Source organism: Microcaecilia unicolor, chromosome 12 (assembly GCF_901765095.1).
Source record: "Microcaecilia unicolor chromosome 12, aMicUni1.1, whole genome shotgun sequence".
Classification (NCBI taxonomy): Eukaryota; Metazoa; Chordata; class Amphibia; order Gymnophiona; family Siphonopidae; genus Microcaecilia; species Microcaecilia unicolor.
In genome coordinates this window covers 48642611-48664327 of record NC_044042.1, presented here as the reverse complement: position 1 = coordinate 48664327, position 21717 = coordinate 48642611, and the positions used below count along the sequence as shown (strand labels likewise).

Genomic DNA, 21717 nt, shown 5'->3' with positions numbered 1-21717 from the left:
CTGCTGACTCCTGCTCTCTCCATCCTTCAGGGGAAGATAAAGCCACCATCCCGGTGACTGACAGTGAATTCAGTCAGACTGTGAATCCGCAAAGCTTCTGCACTGGTGTCTCACTGCATCATCCAGCCTTGATCCAGAATACAGGACCTCTCATAGATATGTCTGACATTCGACCTGGAACCAGTACGTATCCCAGGCTGTGTGGGTCTAGGGGTGGCACTGGATGCATGTTCTTCATTATGTATACACTGGTATGTGCATTCCTCTTTCCCTAGATGACTGTTTGCCTGTGTCTATATGCAAGTGCTTATATGTGCATCTGTGTCTTTTTGCATGTAGTCAAGTACATATTTCTGCATGTATTAGAATTGTTTATGTGCCTGGGAGTATCTGAGACTGTACACGTGAGTGAGCTCATTTATCTGTGTGTGTGTGTATCTGTTTCTGCAGGTATGTATGAGCGTGTATTCAAGTGTACCAGTTTTCGCAAGTGAGTGTAACTATAGGGTAAATTGCAGTAGAGTACTTGTGATGGAGGCACACATTTTTCAGCCCACAGAAACCCAGCCCATTTTTAAACACAATGTAATTATCTGCATTGTCTGAATATTGGCTTGATATGTGTATGCACTACACCTCCAGCAATGTTTTTAAAAAATGCTGTAAGGGCCATACATTAGTGGCATTGGCCCCTACATACATACATTCTTGAAACTAAAACGTGAACTTGAAAAGCTCCCTGAAATGTGTACTCCCTGATAGCTAAAAATCTAGGCAGCCTATTATGGCTGATTTAGGAGGATTAACTCTGTCTTCACTTGCGTAAAAAGTTGCTAAGCCTTTGAATATATACTCCCTGTATGTATGTGTGGACCAGTCTCTGCGTCTGTGTCCGTGTGTAGTTACATCTCTGCTCCTGTACTGTGCTTTGGGAACAGTTGTTTAGATGTGTGTATGGGTAGGCAGAGTCAGGAGAGCATCATTTTCTTCCTGGAACCTTTCCTTCTAGATCCCATTTCCAGGAAGAGTGTCAAGTCAACTCATAGCACCAGGAACCGCTACTCTAGTCAATGGACACTGACTAAATGTCAGGCCTCAACCCCTGCACGCACTGTGACCTCAGACTGGAGGACTGTGGGGTCACAGCATGGAATCACTGTGACAGAGAGTGACAGCTACAGTGCCAGCTTATCTCAAGACACAGGTAGTGTGTATAGATCATTCCTGCCACCCCACAATTCCACTAGTGCTGACCCGCCTTGGTGTAGCCCCCCCCCCCCCCCCCCCCAAAAGGCTGATGCAGAAAGCTACACTGAGCAGAGGCACACAGTTACCATGAGGTGTGCAAAGACATTACTGGACGCACAATGCACAAAGGAGTTGAGCACTAAAGTTAACTCACATAGTACACATACTAGATTACAATGAATGGCGATTTAATTTAATTCTGGCATTTATTAATTAACCATCCAGTTCAAGCCAGAGAACAATTTCATATTATGAGCAGGTACTTTTCTCTGTCCCTAGAGGGCTCACAATCTAAGTTTTCTTGTACCTGAGGCAATGGAGGGTTAAGTGGCTTGCCAAAGGTCACAAGGAGCTACAGTGGATCCCGGCAGGAGGCCAGAATCAAAGCCCATTGTACTAGCCATTAGGTATTGCTCCACAGTACACAGAAGTAAACAGGGGATTTTAACATGAAAACAACGTGAGAAATACACCAGGTCCAAGGCAATATGCTGCCCTGAAAAGCCAAACCACAGTAACTGCTGAGAATGTAAATATGAGAAAAGTCCAAAAAAATGATTTCTTTGAATAAATCCCCATGATGTAATTCTTGACCAAAACTAATACAGTACTGCGTTCTGGCTTAACATATCTCCAATTTATCAAGAGATACTGTGTTTTGGACTTTTTGCTACAAGCTTGAAAATGCATCCAAATGGAAAGTTAGCTTGGGGGTCCTTTTACAAAGGCATGCTAGCGTTTTTAGCATGCACTAAACGCTAGAGATGCCCATATATTCCTATGGGCATCTCTAGAATTCAGCATGCTCGCTACTGTGGCTTTCTAAGACTCCCTCAGTTTGGCAAAATCTGAGTTACTAAATTCAGGCCTTTGAGAGCAGTATAAAAGGGTTATTCGAGAGAAATATTTGCCACGCTAACATATATGTGCAGTATGACACGGTGGTTCATATGTAGAGGTGTGTTGGCACTTTCTTTTTCACTGGGCATGTGCAAAGTGAAGCCACCCACCCTTACACAGTACCTCTATGCACATGTCTCCAGCAGGCTTCCCCCGATTAGCATGTAAGTTCTGCATGCTTTGAATTTGCATCTCATTAGCTTACTGCATTCTTGCAGTGTATTTCATTGAATATGTACTGATCACAAGTATTCCTCTGAACACTTCAGTTTTATAACAGAGGAAAAGACATCAGATGCTCTGCCTTCTCATTGCTCTCATATGTTTTGAGAGTTGGCAGGTTGCTTCATATCCAATATGGACTGATTAGTATTATTATTGAATGTGTTGTGAGCTCCTCACGTCAAAAACCTCCAATGGATGATAAACTATGTCTCAGAAAGGCTATCTTACTGCTTATATTTTTTTTACTTTAAAGATAGCATCAGAGGTTTTTGACTAGTGAGGAGCTCACAACACATTCAATAATAATACTAATCAGTCCATATTGGATATGAAGCAACCTGCCAACTCTCAAAACATATGAGAGCAATGAGAAGGCAGAGCATCTGATGTCTTTTCCTCCGTTATAAAAATCAAGTGTTGAGAGGAATATTTGTGATCGGTACATATTGAATAATTCTTCATTTACAAGTACCATAGGAAGAGTAAAGTATATTTTATTGGCAATCTTGTGGTAGAAACCATATGCTCAGCCATTGACGCGTGCCTCTATCACACGGCTTTCTATATCGATCCCTAAATGAGGATATACTGTGGCCTATATTAAGAAAGCTTGGAGGGGGCAGTTCTCAACGTATCCAAACTGGAACTTTGTATGCATAAGTTTTTACCTACAAGCTTTACAACACATTTCTGAGTCAACATATACGCTTATTTTTGCTTTGAAAATTGCCATGAGACAATGACATGACATGGTCACTTACTTGAATAGTTTTGTTTTAAAAATACTTTAGAAATGCAGTCCATGCATGTGTTTTAGCGCCATTGACCTAAACTTGAGAATGCCTTTTCTCGGTGCAGCAAATCATACACATGTTGTCAAACAATGTGTATGTTTTTGGCCACATTGAGGGTGGTCAATTTATTGCAGACAACTGGAGGAAGGTGGAGTTAGGCCAGGCTTGGTAGCCTACATATCAGAGTTTCATTTGTGAAGCCTCTGGTCACATTTTACCCAGTAAACTTTGCCCCTGCAATTATGTGGGATTAAAGGATTCCACTCTTAAAGGTGTGCAACCCAAAAATGTTCATTTCGTATCATTTTCTATGACATTTATAGGCATTTGCATTTTATTCAGGGGTTTTTAGTTTGTATTTTTTTTTTGTTACAGGAGAAATATTAAGTGTGCACACTTTCTGAGAAAGTATGTACTATTAACAACAGATAAAAACCTGACATTTTGGTTTATTTTCTGACATTTTTAGGGATCAGGAATGTCATTTCAAATGAATGCACTTCCCTTATTCCCCCTGCAGCAGGAGACCCTGAGGGGAGCATCACTGTGAAAATCAGGTTGCAAACCCACAAGTACTTTGTAACTGGCTAAATGTGGTTATGAGTATATAAGTTTGCACAAAAAGTTCAGATGTCTACCTCGCACTACCCTGCATTTGCTCCTACTGAAGTACCTCTTGTTATCTTGCAGACAAGGGGCGGAACAGTATGGTGTCAACAGAGAGTGCCTCCTCTACCTATGAAGAGCTGGCCCGAGCCTACGAACATGCCAGGCTAGAGGAGCAGCTGCAGCATGCCAAGTTTGAGATCACCGAGTGCTTCATCTCAGATAGTTCCTCTGACCAAATGACCACAGGGACCAATGAGAATGCCGATAGTATGACTTCCATGAGCACACCGTCTGAGCCGGGCATCTGCAGGTTCACAGCCTCGCCCCCCAAACCCCAGGACAGTGACCACTGCAAGAATGTGGCAGTGCCCATCCCCCACAGGGCAAACAAAAGTGGGTACTGGAGATACAAGTAGGGGATTGAGGGAGGGCGAACTGATTTGGAAGCTCCTGTTGCTCTGAGAAGGGAAACTGTGTCTGCAATTTTGGGGTGGGGAGGGTCATTGCTCAGCCATTTCTCTAGGAATAACTTCTTCCATGTTGCTAACAATCCTTAATCTCTAGACAGATTTTGAAATGTGGAACCCAAACATGTGTTGGGCTCCGATATACAAATGTAACAAAAATAAAAAATAAATATAGACAAATGCCATCCTGCTCTGTACTGTAATAGGGACTTACAGACCACTCAAGTGGTAGAATATATGGGGGAGGGATTCTCTCTTTGTCTCTCCATACACCCCCCCCTCCCCCGCCACTCTAGCTCAGTTCTTCCCTAAACCATTTTTAATTGTAGCACAGACTCCCACACAAATTCAAAAACACCCCATTCCTGCACTGCAGCATCTCTCACTGAAGGCTGGTTTAATCATTGGACAGACTAAGTGGTCACTGGCAGCAGTAAAAAGCAGCTGCAATCAAAGCAATGGACAATCTTCAAACAGCCAATTTACCAGAGTAAATGGCTTTTGGAAATTTCCCTCATTATGCAAATACAATTATGAGCCAATGTTTAATATTTAAAAGTATGATGTCCAACTTATGCATTTTTACAGGATTGTTCTAGAGTGATAGTATTAAGCCATGAATTTTTGATCCAGTCCTCAGGATACCCATGATGAATATGCATGAGAAAGATCTGCATACAATGAGTGTAGTGCATACAAATTTCTCATGCATATTTCTTGTAGGTATCCTGAAAACCTGACTGGGTTGAGAACCCCTGTATTAAGCTGATCATAATTCTTAAGTTTATTAAAATCTCTAGGGGAGGGGGCCCTGAAAATTAATTGAGGGAGGGAACAAGGCTGAAGGTTCACCTAGGGCTCCTAATGTCCTTGTTGCTTCTGTATTAAGAACCACCCCTCACATATATATCTATACAGTGCTCCTCAATGCTGCCCCACTAAGATCACACATATCTCTCTCTCTCTCACACACACACACACTCACTCACACTCACACTCACACTCTCACACTCACACACTCTCTCTCTCTCTCTCTCTCTCTCTCTCTCTCTCTCTCTCCCTCCCTCTCTCCCTCTCTCGTATCTCTCTCTCTCTCTCCCTATCTATCTATCTATATATATCAGTCCTGCCTTGCAGCATTCTCTCCTCCTCCTCCAGTACTGCAACAGTCCTTCTTCTAGAGCACTAACAACCCACTAGGTTTCAAGCTATTCACTATTTCATCTTTTTTTCACCTTTCCTATATAACTCTATTTGTGAAGAACTCAGGGCAGTTTACTGCATAATAAAACAGTACAAATAATAATTCAAAATATAATCAAATACTATTTTAAAATAAAAGATAAAAACCCAGAAGCCAACAAATTGAATGTCATATTTATTTGCTGTGATTTTTTTTATTGCAGATGATTACTTGTACATTAAATCAGAAGCAATGTTCCACAAGGCTGAACTACCTGATTCATGCCCTGTTGTGCCCCCACGGGAAGCCTCCATCCGGAACCTGGCCAGAGCCTATCACGCCCAAGCTCGGCATCTGACACTGGATCCTGGGAGCAAAACCCCAGGTCTGCCCCACCCAAGCACAGTCACAACCACATTACCTCAGAGAACTCTCAGCAGGCCAGGCCCAGCACATTCCACTGCCTCCATCACTGCAACTACAACTAATGCTGCTGTGGATCCCACTGCTGCCACCAATGCTGAGCAACGGCTGCCTGCACATACCAAAATAGGAGGATCTAGAGACTCCTTGTTAGAAATGAATAACTCTGGCATTGGACGAGCACCAAAACCAGGGGCTGGAGCATATTCCAAATCCTACACACTGGTGTAGTGAACTGGAGGAGGAAAGCAAAACTCTATGCTGTTTTCGTGTGTTATTTTATATATTAAAAAAAAAAAAGATTAAAACAGAACAAATACACAAAAAACACTAAAAAGCAGACTTGTATATTAAGAACATTTTTGTATAAATGATACTATTTTCTTCTCAAAAACGGAATAAAAAGAAGGTGACAGGCTAGAAAGATTTAATGATCTGCATTTCAGCTAGGTCTTTCTCTCCAGCTGTTTTTCAGTGGCTTGTGCAAGGAGGCACAGGCAGCCTCTGGACCTTTCTTATTTTACTTTTCTCCCCGATCCTGTTGGTTGTTTTGAAAGCCAAATTTTCCCAGGTGTCGCATGTTCTCTGGTCTTCAGCCAGCAGAAAGTGTTATCAGCTGCTGCTGTTTTACGTGTCCTTAATACTTTTCCTATGAAAAGAAAGCAACGCCTAGCGCAATGTGCAATAAACCTTCTCCTTCTCTGTTGTAGTTTTTCCATTTGACTTCAATAAAAAAAAAAACTAAGACCAAGAGAGAGAGAGCAAACACACAGGGTATTGCAATGCATGAAAGGGCTTTACTAGTCTATAATTGTACTTGTATTTCTGTTAGCATTCCTAGTGCTGATAAGACATAGGGTTATGGCATCCTGTCTCAAAAAGCTTACAATGTTTGAACAAAAGGAAGTTGAGAGACATGCTGAAACCCACACAGTGAAACTCTCACAATCTCAAATGATATCCTATGACTTCCAGAACAAGGCTTACTTTTTACCATAATGTTGCTTGTAATAAGACAAAGCACTAGCAGTACTTGAGATCATACCCTATATTGTCTGGTGTATATCAAAAAAAGATATAGTGGAATTAGAAAAGTTTCAAAGAGCGACCAAAATGATAAAGGGGATGGATCTCTTCTCACATGAGGAAAGGCTAAAGAGGGTATGGCTCTTCAGCTTGGAAGAGATGGCTGGGGGGAAGGAATATATGATTGAGGTCTATAAAATCCTGAGTGGCGTAGAACGGGTAGAAGTGAATTAATTTTTCACTTGTTCAGAAGTGCAAAGAGCAGGGGACACTCGCTGAAATTAAATGGAAATACTTTTTAAAACAAACGGGAGGAAATATTTTTTTTACCTCAAAAGAATAGTTAAACTCTGGAACTCATTACCAGAGGATGTAGTAACAGCAGTTAGCGCATCTGGGTTTACATAAGGTTTGGCAAAGTTCCTGGAGAAGTCCACCGTTTGCTATTGAGACAGACATGGGGAAGCTACTGCTTGACCTGGGATTGGTAGCATCTGGGATTGGTAGTATGGAATGTTTCCACTCTTTGGGATTCCAGAATCTTGCTTCATGTCAGGGGTTTTTTGCCAGATACTTGTGCCCTGGATTGGCCACTGTTGGAAGCAGGATACTGGGCCAGGTGTCTGCACGACTAGCTCCTGTAGAGATACTCTCAGAGTGAGAATCACAATGATTTAAAACAAATATCTTCACATAACTTAATATCAGTGGTGTACCAAGGGTGGGGGCGGTCCGCCCCGGGTGCATGCCGCTGGGGGGGGGGTGCGCCGCGCGCCTGTCGGCTCTTCATTTTCATGCTCCCTTTGCCCCAGAACAGGAAGTAACCTGTTCCGGGCCAGAGGGAGCATGAAAACGAAGAGCCGGCAAGCACGCGGCACCCCCCCCCCCCAGCAGCGTGCACCCAGGGGGGGTGTTCTTTCGCCAGGGATCGCACTGTTCCTGGGGGGTTCTTTCGCTGGGGGGGGGGTGCTGCACCCGGGGGGCTGGGTGCATCGGCGATCCCCCCGGGTGTCAGCCCCCCCCCCAGGAATGCCACTGCTTAATATGTTAGCTCTATGTATTAAACCAATGGGTCTCAACCAACTCTTCAGAGCACAACGAGCTAGTCAGGTTTTCAGGACACCCACAATGCATGAGCATACAATGGCATATTCATTGTTACAATCCAATCTATCACTCAGGAACCTATATGCAATACCATAATGTATTCTTCTTTACCATGTATGTATGCACCTTAATGCAATACCTTTTGTAATTCTATTACCCGGAAATGGCAATCGCCATTACGGCAAATGTAAGCCACATTGAGCCTGCAAATAGGGAAAATGTGGGATACAAATGCTACAAATAAATAAATATCCTGAAAATGTGACTAGGTAGGTGTGTCCCAAGAATTGGGTTCAGAACTTTAGCAGAATGAGTATTCATAGGACCCATAAGCAACAACTGGAGAGACTGAGATCTTACCCAACATACTCTGGTATAGAAGTGAGATACATTCCTGGCAAGATATGTGTGAAACTTACCCATTTGGGAACACTAGCGCTTACGAGCTGACTACTGCCTGAGCAAGCACTAGTGTGCACCACCTCATTCTATAACTTGGCACCTACACGTACATGTCAATTTGCATGCCTGTAGTGTACATTTGTGTGCACAAATGCTAGGTGCACTTTTAGGGCGGGATTCAGTTAATGGCACCCCAAAAAAATTGGCACCCAGCGCTATTCTATAAAGGATGCTTGGGCGTGAAGACTTACCCCAACTGCAACCAGGTGTAAATCCTGGCATGCAAGTTGGGAGCGCATCTGCAGTATTCTAGAATATTGCATGCAATTTTCTGGAATGCCCCTGATCTGCCCTTGCCCCTCCCATGGGCCACCCCCTTTGCAGTTACATGCGGATAAACTTAGGTGCTATCCTATAACTGGGCGTGTAAGTATTATTTCTGCACTGTTCTGCTGCTTGCATCTTAGAACATATTTCTGTGCCGAAAGGTGGGCACAGGATTAGCACCCAACTTTAGGCACTATTTATAGAATTCCCTACTTAATGCTTTTCTATAAATGAGCCACACAACTCGCTTAAGGCTAGATTCTATATATGGCACTTGAAACATTTCCACTAAGCATATTCTATAACATTTCCGTGTTATAGAATTTATAGAATATGCTCACACCAATCCATGTGACTATATTTAGTCATGAGAAATTACACCAAGTAAAATGTGGTATAAATACCAGTACCTAAGTTAGGCACAGAGCTGATATATTTCACAACTGTGTGCATAACTTTTCAGAATGCCCATGACCCATGACCCACCCATAGCCATGCTGAACGACTTCTGTGTGAAAGTTCTAATGTCAATTAGTGCTGATAATTGCTCATTACATCCAATTAACAGCACTGATTGGCTTAACTAATTAGGTTATGCACATTGTTATAGAATACACTTAGATTTTCTGTGCGGAAATCCATGCACGATATATAGAATCGGGGGGTAAGTGCATAAATGAAAGGGGGCATTCACAGGAGAGGAGCATGAGTAGGACCAACATTTACATATGTAACTTACAGAATACTATAAGTTATGTGCTAAACTGTCACATTAGGCAACTGCATTTACGCCTGTTACTGACATGGCATGTGGGCCTAAATGTAGGTGAATAGATGCCAACTTCCGCTACTCTTCTATAATGGAATTTTGGCATCTAGATGCCATTATAGAATTAGCACTTAGAGCATTGAATCTAGGTGACTAACTTGTGGTGATGATCTTGCGTGCAGATTGTACCAAACACCTCTCCATCTCCCCCCTCGCCCCCAATAGAGTCCAGCTTTGACAGATAGATACAGTGAGACATGTTTACACAGAGAATCAGAGGCAGTCCTGGGACTAGTACCCACAATGATTTAGTTAAAAGCCCATGATACCCAAATCTGATCTTCAAGGACTACCAATGTCCACAATGGATATGCACAAGGTGTATTTGTATGCAAATCTATCTTATGCATATTCATTTTGGAGAACTTGAAAAACCAGGCTAGTTTGGGGCCTTGGAGTGAAAAAGAGGATTCATATCATGCTACAGGAGGACCAGATTTGGGGACTTTTTTGTCTCCTCAAGGGAGTGTTGGCATGTTCTATATTATAAGTTCAAAGTAGAACAGTTATTCCCAGCCCAGTCCTCAGGACACACCCAGCCAGCAAGGTTTTTAGACTACTATCCACATTACATATACATGTGCTAGATTTGTATGCAAATTTATTTCATACATATTTATTGTGGATATCTTGAAAATCCAACTGGTTCAGTCTGCCCCAAAGGGAGAATTGAGAACCATTAGCAAAGAAAGTCTTAATTTCATCTGTCCAGCACTGGGAATGATCTTGTAAACTGCTAAATCTAATTTTCTGGCAAACATCCCCAGTTCCCTAAACTGTGGGTATAGAAAGGAAACAGTTCCTGTTTACCCCTTCTCTGAAAATTCACCTTTCTAGAGGATATTAAAAAAAAATATCTATCCAAGGCTGCCTCCTGAAAGTGAAGGAAGGGAATGTGGGGATGGCTTTAAGGCTGACGACTCTCTTTAAGAAGCAGGAGATAGGTGAGGGGAGCTCAGGATGGCTTTAAGGTTGACTCTCTTTAATAAGCAGGATGACTTTGCTATTGACATACATCAACTCACTGTTGTCTCAGCTTCACTGCTGGTTTGTGGACTCTGGAGGTGCTGAGAACAGCTTTGCAGGAGACTCCCCAAAATCAGCAGTGTTGGATGAGATGAATTTTGTTTTTCTAAGTATGTCCAGTAAAGTAGTAAAGCTGCTAGGAAGGGTGTATGGAGCAAAACTTCGGAGACGTAAATCATTCAGGTCACATAACTTGGACTTGGTTTCTCAATGAGGCTCAAGTTCTGCCATTGTACAGATGGATATTTCAGTGCTTTAGTTTTTGTTTAAAAAAAGCTCCTGTAGAATTTTTTTTTTTATTAAAAAAATGTTGAATCTGGGTTAAAATCTGTATGCGTTTTGTTAAACTGGGAGGTTGGTAAGGGCTACAGTCATAAGGCAGATAGACAGGAAGGTGTTCCTTTCCTCTTACTCCAGGTCTACCACATCCTCAAAGTAAGGTTAACCATCAAGCCCCAACTTTAGCTGTAGACTAATCCAGGCCTAGAATAATCTCTCATGCTTTGTAGTGATAGCAGAACAAGACCATACATACCAGCTCTGTGGGTGGTTGTGGTCCTTGAGGTCCCCTAATATCAAGTGAAATCCTTCACTGGGTCTAGAGGAGTTGTCATTTATGCTAAGTATAGCTTTCCAAATCATTCTGAAAAGTAGGATCCAAAGATATATACAACAGGAATAAAAGTAAAAAAAAAAATGGACTCAATACTATAGCCTGTATACGGAGGGCCTAACTATCAGCTGTTGCTGTTTTACGTGTCCTTAATACCTTTTCATATGAAAAGAAAGCAAAATGCCTAGTGCAATGTGCAATAAACTTTCTCCTTCACTGTTGTAGTTTTTCCATTTGACTTCAATAAAAAAATTTTAAAAAGAAAGAGCGCTAACACACAGGGTATTGCAACGCATGAAAGAGCTTTAGTAGTCCATAACTCCGCCTTATACAGGATCTACGATTACCATCACATCCAAGTTGGCCTTGGGTTTGTCCCTATTGCACTTGTGGGCTTGTAAATTAAAATGGCAGGTCCATTGATTCCCTGTGTCAAAAATCAGAATTGGATCAGTCCATCAGCTTTGATCTTGGCCAAGTTGCAACTCTGGTTGAAAACAAGGGCAATTTGAGAGTGCCCTCTAGAAGGCAAGGTCTGCAATATGTTTAGGAAACCTAGGAACCAAAGTTACACATTTGGAACATCTGAGCAGTGCACCCCAAAAATATATCCTTACAAAAAAGTAGTTCTGTGCTTGCACAGAGACATATAGGAGGGAAAGAGTTGCATGAGCAGAATGGCCTGTAGGTCTCTCTCAGACAAAACCAGAATGAAGGGTTTAGGAGACTGTTCAGACAGAGATTGTGTTTGCAGACTCACAGCAAAATGTGAACTTGGCTATTAGTTGAAATGCAAATATTCAGTTCAAGAAAAAACCCTGCTTAAAGAGGAGGACACATGTCAACACATACAACAGTACATTATAGTAATTAAACAAATACAGAGTAAAAAAAATGCCAATAAATAAATGGAACAGCCTTATCAACTCTTTCTTAGGTTGCAAGAGGGTGGAATGTGACTGCAGTGCTACTAAACCTGGTGAAGGCTATTCTGCTGCTATTGGCTACTACAAAGACAAACATGCAAATTAATTCAGGAGAGTGGAGATGGGGAGGCAGGTACATTTGAGTCATAAGTGCATCCCACTGGAAACCAGGCTTGATATTTTCAGATTGGCAGGTGTCAACCTGATGCTTACTATGGTATTAATCATCTTCCCCATACTCTTTCCTTGTTCTGCAAATGCTAGTTTAGATTCTTGTGTTTTCACTCTGAATCATGGTGAACATTCAGGGGCATGTCCTGCCGATTCTGACCTCACTAGATTATGTTACTGCTTCTACTACTATCACATAATATTTCTATAGGGGGCACTAGGCATATACAATGATGTACAGATATATAAGAGGCAGTCCATGCTCCAAACTAGTTAAGACACACAAGCGAGAGAACTGTCTAGTAATCACTCTCCTTTTAAATCTGAAACTTAGTCTTCCTAATTAATATTAGTCTAAGGAAGTAGGTCTTTAAGTATGGTTTTGAACAGTTCTAGAGAAACAGCCAGACACAGCAACTTGTGCTGTTCTAGATACAAAGTTTTGGAGTCAGCAATGGAGGTGAAAAGTATAGATAGGAGCAAATTGCCCAAAGAACAGAGGTCAAGAGAAGAGATGTAGGGTGAGGTAAGAGGAGAAGTACAATGGAAATGTAGAGCAAAAATAGAGAGAAGTTAAAGATGACCTGAAGGTTGTGAGCCAAGGGGAGAGGAAGAATATCAGCATTATCCAGTGAGCTTGAAAAATATGGGAGGGGGGGGGGAGTGAATTTTGGAGGAAATGTATGCACTAATCTTGGCCATGTTAAGATTAAAGTAGGTGTGAGATATCTACTCAGCTATGTCAGATAAAACAAGCTGAGAATGAATTCCAGGTAAGCGTTTCAGTGCTGAGAAAGATCTGAGAATCACTTGCATAAATATGGTATTGAGGGCTATGGGAGAATATCAGATCACCAAGAGAATGAATGTAAAGAGAGGAGAGAAGAGGATCCACTTAGAGGTACACCAAAAATGTGATGATCTCCCTGGCAGCATGCTTCCTGATAAACTATACCACCACACCCAAATTGAGGTAGATTCTTCATACTAGTGGTTGGCCAATTAGTAAGTGGTTGGCAAACTATAAACAGGCAGAAGAGAGATGATGTCTTAGCTTCTTATGTTGATAAAGCTTGTGAAAAAGGAAGCACTGTGACATTGAGCTATCTTCTCCCCAATAGTCCCATGGCATCAAGGCATCTCAGCTGGGATGGGAAGTTTCTCTGGGCTGGATTGCCATCTAGTGAGAGAGACAGATAGTGTGAGTGTCTGATATGCACAGCATATTTCCTTGTCACTTTGTGCTGGTAGGGTAGTCACTCCCCAACCGCCTCTCTGTACAGAAACACCACTCCGTATGACATGCAATTACAGCCTTACTAAAAAGACACAGCTAAGATGTCACAATCAGGGCCTCTAATGTTTTTATAAGCGAGTTAGGGATTTTTGTTTACTTTTTTTTCTTGTTTTATGGTGTGTTATTTTCAGTACATGAGGCCTACAATTAAAAGTATAAAATCTGGAGTCCTAAACAAGCACAAATCTCACAGAAAGATGCAAAGTACATTTTGGAACGAAAGACTCATTTGAGCCATTTAGTCTCACTTTCTAAGCCCCTCTTTATTTTCCCTTCCCCCCCCCCCCCAATAAAAGTACAGTACTTAGGGTTCTCGCAACAGCATAGACACAATAGACCAGTTCCTTCTATATATAAGTGCAGGAGAAGGGAGAAGTCAGGGTTATATGAGCAGACGGCAAACTGTTATCCTGACTGCTCTCCCCATTTCATTTAGCTTGGGTATAAGGACTCAATGGAGCTATGTGCCACAAAGAGTAGGGTTTGGTTATCTTGTTAACTCCCACATTCCAGGGCTCATATATAACTGGGAAGGAGGCACCTGTGTGACTATGCATGTTCTGAGAAAGAACTCCTGCATATTTAAGAGGCACTGCTGGGGTCCCTTCTTCCTGCAAAATGCTAATCAGGATCTAAGCATTATGCATACTGTATACCATATGCAGTGGAATGGGGTGGGCCACTGGGATCACAGCCTCAGAATATCAGCAACTAGAGAGCTTGGGGGCAGGTATGGCAATTGGTTTGTTTGGCTCCTCCAATTAAAAAAGTGTTCTGTTGTCCCTAATTTCTCATTAGCCCATGGCAATTAACAAGTGAGCCCCTACTGCCACTTATTTTGTAGGCGATAGGGACTCATGCTAAACCTGTTCTAATCAATTAGCGCCACACTCTGCTCCCCAAACCTGCCCCCAGTGCTACAAAATAAATTTTATTTGTTAGCATGTGGGTAGAACATGCACATTCATGGGATGCCTCTCCATGCCCCACGGTATGCCATTTTTGGCTGCGGTAAGCACACATTACTACTTACCACATCTTTATAAAAGGGCCACTATAACATGTTGTTAGCAATGGGCTTTCATAAAGGTGGTTTCCCTCCAGTTCCCCATTTTTAGTCTTCCCTGTTGATGGCCCTAATAATTGTTACTTCATACTGTGTGCAAAACCTAACTATTTTTCTAATGAAACCATGCAAAAGAGCACATCTGAATCATACTGGTGGCCTAAAGAATGGCACAGGTCATTTCAGAGAACCGTCTGGCATCCTAAAACCAATGAGTCAGTTATGCTACTGTAACTGGCACATTCATGTGCCTTGTTTTTGCCATGCTACTGGTTTTCTCTGCAATAGCTTTGGGTCATGGCAGTTTGTTTGTTTTTTTCTTAGAAATCAGAATCATCATATGATCTACTGTTGGGGGAGTTGTATTATCTAGAGAAGAAAGAAGTGACTTTTAATCCTGCTTTATATCTGATGCTGTAGGATAGTGTCAATAACAGTCCATTCCCTGGTAGTGAACCATGGTGTTATACCTTCACATAGAGCAAGAGTATAAAGAAAGCAGAAGAGGAATATTTAAATGGAAAGTTCTAGAACAAAAGGTTATAATATGAAGTTCAAAGGTGGCAGATATTTCTTCACAGAAAGAGTAGCAGAAGACCCTTGGATAAGCTCAGATTGAAGGGAAAGCCAATGAAAAACTGAGCTGCATGGTGGCAGAAACTAAAAAAGCAAACTTGATGAGGTTTATAGCAATGCTCCCTAAACCTACCCTGATGATCCCACAACCAGACCAGGCTATCCATAATTCCTATAAGAGATGAATTTGCATGCATTTGGTTTCTGATGTATGCAAATTTATCTCATCCATATTCAGTATGGATAGTCAGGAAACCTGATTAGCTGTGGGGTTACCAGATCCTAGGTTACTATGGTTTCCAAATTCACTCTGCCAAACGCTTCTGGTCTTCAGGCGCACCACAGTGAATATTCATGAGTCATATTTGCCTACATTTGTTGCAGGAACAGATTTATTTACACATGGTGATTACTCTGCAAAAAGGCCTAATGGGAAGGTCTGGATTGTGACCTCATAGAAGGAACCATACAGCTGGAAAAGGCTGCCTGACCCTCACCCATTATAATGTTTGAACACTGGGCATTTAAAACAATAGCTGAGGGTGTGAGGTCATTTTCAGATTGTAATGCCCAAATCAGAACTGCAGCATGACATCATAACCCAAGACGAGCAGAGAATTGAGCACTAGGCAAGACCCTGAACCAGGTGCCAACAGCACAATTGCACCTCAAGTCACTAGACATTATTTACAACCTTTTTTGTTTGTTTTACAGTGTACTCATGGCACCTTTTAATAACCAGAAAAGCCCATCAGCTAGCCTCATCCAGTTTGTTATTCTACCTGCGATTCTCATGTCTCCCTTCCTGTTCAATTACAAACCCAACCAAAAGACACTTTCAGTGCTTGCAGAGAATGTCATCTGCTCACAGCATTCACCTGTTACAGGGCTGATCGGAAAGGATGTTCAGCTGCACTGAGATCTTCCTCCCTGCATCATGACCAAAATAGAGAAGACAGCTGATCATTTATAGCACTTTTCAGCAAAAGCAACATGTCATGGGTGGGAGATGCTGGGCCCTAAGGTAAAGGGCAAGACAGCTAGAGAGTCCCTGGAGTCTAACAACTGTGCAGATACTGAAGACCCTATAAACTAGTCACTTTAAAACAACACTATTTGAGCATAAGCAATCCTGGCAAACCCAGTGCTTCAATCTTTGCTCCCAATCTATAAATTATCAGCTGATGGAGCTCACTTTGAAGAAGACAAAAAAAGCTTTTCTCCTTTCCTCTGAAAACCATGGGTCCCCTTGAAATTGATACAGAGTGGTTTATGTTTATTCAGGAGCTTGATATACTGCCTTTCACTACAAATCAACGCAGTGCACAATAGAAGAAATAACAGCAACAGGAAAGGATTGCCAAATTCAATAGGACAGAGGAAGAGAAAGAGATAGATAGAAAAGAGAGGAAAAAGGAATAGCTTAAGAACAGGGCAGGGAAGCACAAAGACAACCGCACCCTTTATTTAACCTGTGACATAGTTCTTCTTCTTTCCTCTGCCATTGTTTTCTCTGATTTATGGATATTTCTTAATCTACTTGGGTCTTTCCAGAAGATTAACATTCAAAAGCCTGCTTGTGTGGCCTTGGTGCTTCCTAGCTTTGATGATGGTCATTACCTCTCCATCTCTGCGGTTCTGACACATGTACTGAACCTGACAGGGCAAGGACTGGAAGACCAGATAGGGCAGAGGCTCTTCATGGAAAAAACTACTTCCAATCTGGAAGAGATAGAATCAAATGAAAGAGAAAGCAAGAGAATGAGACAGCCTTGCTTCACCAGGGCTTCCAGTTTGTGCTGAAACCAGTGACAGAAGCCCTTTTTGGGGGAGAGGCGGTTTCTGCATGAGCTTCTCCTGAGCAGTTGAGGTTTCATTTTGTTTAATTATAATTGAGCAGTCTGGTATGATTTTGTTTTGATAACAATTAACAAAACTATAAAAGAATAGACACAGGGTATCATCCCACATTGGTACATACCTAGGTACAGCCGACTCACACATATCAACCATGGATATCATGACACAGCAAGGAAGACAAGAGCAAAAAAGGAGGTAAAAACCCTCACGATACCGTGAGATACAAAGAAAAAAGTGAGGAGAATGGATGAGGATACCAAAAAATTGTATTTATTCGCATTAAAAAAATTTAAAAAAAAACAACAAATTATACACGGAATGGACCCGACACGGCCGTGTTTCGGCCCTAAGGCCTGCCTCAGGGGTCTTTGTAACCTCAGAAGATATACATCGAAATGTATGCTCCAAGGGAGATATCGAAATGAAACTCTCTTAGGTCTCCTCTCTTCTAAAAAGTGTATATAGAATATGCTAAAAAGCAAAGCGAACTTGTATTGCTCCTCTCCGAAGAGATATCTACGATTGCAAAATATCTTGTTGTTTTTTTAAAAAAATTTTTAAGGGGGGTCACGTGATGCTCTGAACGGAGAAGACGTGATTCTGTGCTCTCTGAGGCCCCTGCTCGAATAAAACATCTACTTACCTGTAAAACCTGCAAGGAGACGCTTTTAAAACATCTTGCCTGATAGAAGAGAGTACATGGAAAAATATCTGGGCACGCCAGCGACTAATATGGCAAGTAGAAACGCAAAAAAAGAAAAAGACAAAGCGAAAGCTGTGTGCACTGGAGGAGAGGGCCCGACGCAAAATGGCAGCGTGCAGTTCACAGAAGAACAGCTGAGACAACTAACAGAGGCGGTCGGAGCAGCATTGGCGCCGAAATTAGAAAAATTAAGTGAACGTAGTGCGGAATTCGAAGCGCTGCTTACAGACACAGTAAGAAGAACAACTGAACTAGAGACACGAGTATCTGCAGCGGAGGATGAGATAGGCCCCGCCACGAGGAAAGTACGCGTGCTTGAAGACACAGTACAGGCGCTAACAGCAAAACTTGATGATATTGAAAACAGATCGCGGCGTGGAAATTTAAGGCTGGTGGGACTGCCGGAATCTGTGAGTGATCGTGTGCTTGCCTCTGTATTGGAAACATGGCTGGCAGCAGAATTTGCATTATCGGATCACGCCGGGAAAATCTGTTTAGAAAGGGCACACAGAATTGGAAGATTCCAAGATGGCCGCCGGACGCCCTGCACAGTAATCATCAAGGTACATAATTATGTGCACAAAACTGAAATCTTGAGAGGATACCGCTTAAAGCGTAATGAAGTGCGCTATGATGGTCATCAAATTAGAATATTTCAGGACTACTCTGCTGCGCTACAGGAGAAGAGGAAAAAATTCACACCTATTTGCCAGCAACTACATGACCAACATGTTCCATTTATGTTATTATATCCAGCATTGCTAAAGATTAAATTCGAGGGAACATGGAAGCAGTTTGGAAATCCTACTGACGCGCAACAATGTGTACAAACACTAATAGAGAACAGATCAAATATGGAGCAAGAGGAAGGGGGCGTCTGATACCTCTATAAAAGAATAGAAGTGATGGTTAAAAAGTTATGGTAAGATGTTGTTAACATATATAATGTAAAACTGCAGGTGAAATTGTTAATTGTAAGAGCAGGGGCCCGGGGACACTGAAAACCCCCAGAGCCTATCCTTGTGTGATGGGCGGGACACTAGGGAAGATACAGGGAAGGGTAGAAGAGAAGGGCGGAGGGAGGGGGGAAGGGAATAGTGGGGAGGGGGGGAAGACTGAAAGAAGGGAGAAGTTTGAGATCCAGGATCTAGAAAGAACATATAGGCAGTGGCATAGAACAAGAGAACATGCCGCTCAAATCCATAAGAGAGAATGCTTGGAGGTGGTAGCAACCCGAAGGGGGAGGCTGGGCTCCCGGAGGGATGTTGGAATGGATTTAACTGTAAGGAAAGTTATAAAGCATAAATATGGGTAGGGGGACAAACCCCGGGATACGAATAGCCTCCTGGAATGTAGGAGGAATCACGTCCCCGATAAAAAGAACAAAGATATTAGATACTCTGAAGAGACAGAGGGTAGATATAGCCTGTATACAAGAGACCCGTTTGCCAACAGGGGAACAAGATAAGCTTAAGAGACACTGGGTAGGAGAAATTTTTGGATCCCCTTCTAGGGGCAGAAGAGGGGGAGTAGTAATTTTGCTACATAAAAACCTAGAGGCTAAAGCTAAAATGCTATTTGCAGACACAGAAGGCCACTATGTGGGGATAAGCCTGAATCTGCAGGGACAGACACGTACACTGGTGGCGGTTTATGCCCCACAAACAGGGGGGAAAAAATTTTATAGCCAAATAATGGCGGAGTGCCAGAGACACGGAAAAGACCCTATAATAATGGCGGGAGACATGAACCAAGTAATGGACATTCAGTTGGATAGGTCAAAAATCAGAGATGGGAGAGCAACAGATGAGATCACGTTACTGGCAGGGTTTTGTGATTCGCTGGGTTTGGTGGACCCGTGGAGGCTATTGCATGAGGAGGAGCGTGATTACACGCACACATCGCGGGCCCACCGAACCCAATCGCGAATAGACTATATTTTGGTGACACAGGATGTGATCCCCCAGATTCGTGAAGCAGAAATAGGGGTAGAGGGAGTGTCAGATCATGCACTAATATGGGTGGATCTGGAGATGCAGCCATATTACCAAGAGCGGAGAGGGTGGCGCTTCCCGGCCTACCTGTTCACCGCGCCTGATTTCAAATCCTTTCTAATAGGCAAATGGGAGGACTTTGCAGCACATAATATACAACATGAGGAAGACCCTGGCCTATTTTGGTCGACTGCAAAGGCGGTGATTAGGGGAGACGTGATAGCCTACACTAGTCTCAGAAATCGAAAAATAGCGCAAAAAATTATAGTATTAGAAAGGCGGGTTAGGCTCCTGAGAAGACAATATAGCAGGGATTCCCAACAGGGGTCTTTTGAGAATCTGATGAATGCAAGAACAGAATTAAATAGTTTACTCCATGAACGAACCATGAGATCCTCAATAATGCGGAAATATGCTTTAAAGAGATATGGGGATAGACCTGGGGGAATGCTGGCACGCATGGTAAAAGGAGCCCGTAAACCACATTATATAACACGAATCCGTGGGAGGGCGGGGGTGATAGCCACCCACCCAGCAGACATTGCAGAAGTGTTTAGGAAACATTTTGAAGAATTATATAAAGGAGCATCTGAAAGAGATGTGACAGAGAAAATTCGGGAGTACTTGCTAAAATCCAAAATGCCAAAGTTTACAGAGGCACAACTACAAGAAATAAATCTACCTTTAAAAGCAAAAGAGGTGGGGGTGGCGATACAGAAGTTAAAATTACACTCTGCGCCCGGCCCAGATGGATTCTCTAGCGAATTTTATAAGATCCTAAAAGATCAAGTAGTGGGGCCCTTGATAAATCTCTATGAAGAGGCTGTAGAAGACGGCAGATTCCCTAGATATACCAATGAGGCAATGATTAGCTTAATACCAAAACCAGGGAGAGACCTATTAGACCCAGCCTCGTATAGACCCATATCGCTCATCAACATAGATGTCAAGATCCTATCACGGGTTCTTGCGGAGCGCTTGGCGCTGATATTGCCGTCTATAGTGGGGGCGGAGCAAGTGGGATTTGTCCGTGGAAGACAATCCGTGATGAATGTGCGACGATTAGTGGCGGCCTTAACTGAAGCTCCCACCAGAGCGCCTTTGAGCTTGGTGATAAGCTTGGATGCAGAGCGCGCCTTTGACAGGGTGCTATGGTCTTTCATGTGGGAGACACTAAACTGGATAGGCTTGAAGGGATGGTTTATACATGCAGTGCAGATACTTTATACAGACCCAATAGCATGCCTGTTGGTAAATGGGGTGAAAACACAAGGATTTAAGATAGAAAGAGGCACGAGGCAGGGATGCCCGCTGTCCCCCTTGCTGTTTGTGATAACACTAGAACCCTTGATAAATGCAATAAGAGAACATTCGGGTATCCTTGGAATAGAGGTGGGAAAAGAGGTACTGAAAATATTAGCCTATGCAGATGATCTGTTGCTATTAGTAGATAAGCCACAAACATCGGTAAGACATTTGCTAATAGAAATAAAAAGATATGGCGAAATATCGGGATTTAAACTAAATTATAGCAAGTCTCTGGCACTCCCAATATCAGAAACCACAAGGGTGCAATGGAAGGGCTCATTTCCGTTTGAGTGGGCCGCAGAGAGATTAAAATATCTGGGAGTTACAATACCAACTCAGTTAGATAAGATATATGATGAAAATGTGTCTCCCCTGTTGGCGGATACGGCGCGGATGCTGGGTTTGTGGGGGTCGTGCCCGTTGTCTCTTACGGGGCGAATAGCACTTTATAACATGGTGGTGGTGCCCAAATGGCTTTATAAATTTCAAATGTTGCCTATATACTTGGGAAGGCGGGAAGAGAGGAAATTACAGGCTGTGTTAAGGAAGTTTTTCTGGAACAATAGACGCCCCCGGCTGGCTTTAAACATTATGTATAAACCAAAGGCACATGGAGGAATGGGACTGCTTAATTTAA

At 42.5% G+C, this 21717-nt stretch overlaps 1 protein-coding gene across 1 annotated transcript in view; it reads left to right on the top strand.

Moving 5' to 3' along the window:
- Positions 1 to 6850, top strand: part of DSCAML1 (DS cell adhesion molecule like 1) — a 465245-nt gene extending 458395 nt beyond the window's left edge. Inside the window, 4 exon segments of the mRNA XM_030221589.1 lie at positions 31 to 183; positions 1010 to 1204; positions 3858 to 4169; positions 5650 to 6850. Coding sequence (XP_030077449.1) covers positions 31 to 183; positions 1010 to 1204; positions 3858 to 4169; positions 5650 to 6080 — 1091 coding nt within the window. The 3' untranslated portion in view covers positions 6081 to 6850.
- The last annotated feature ends 14867 nt before the right edge of the window (positions 6851 to 21717 follow it).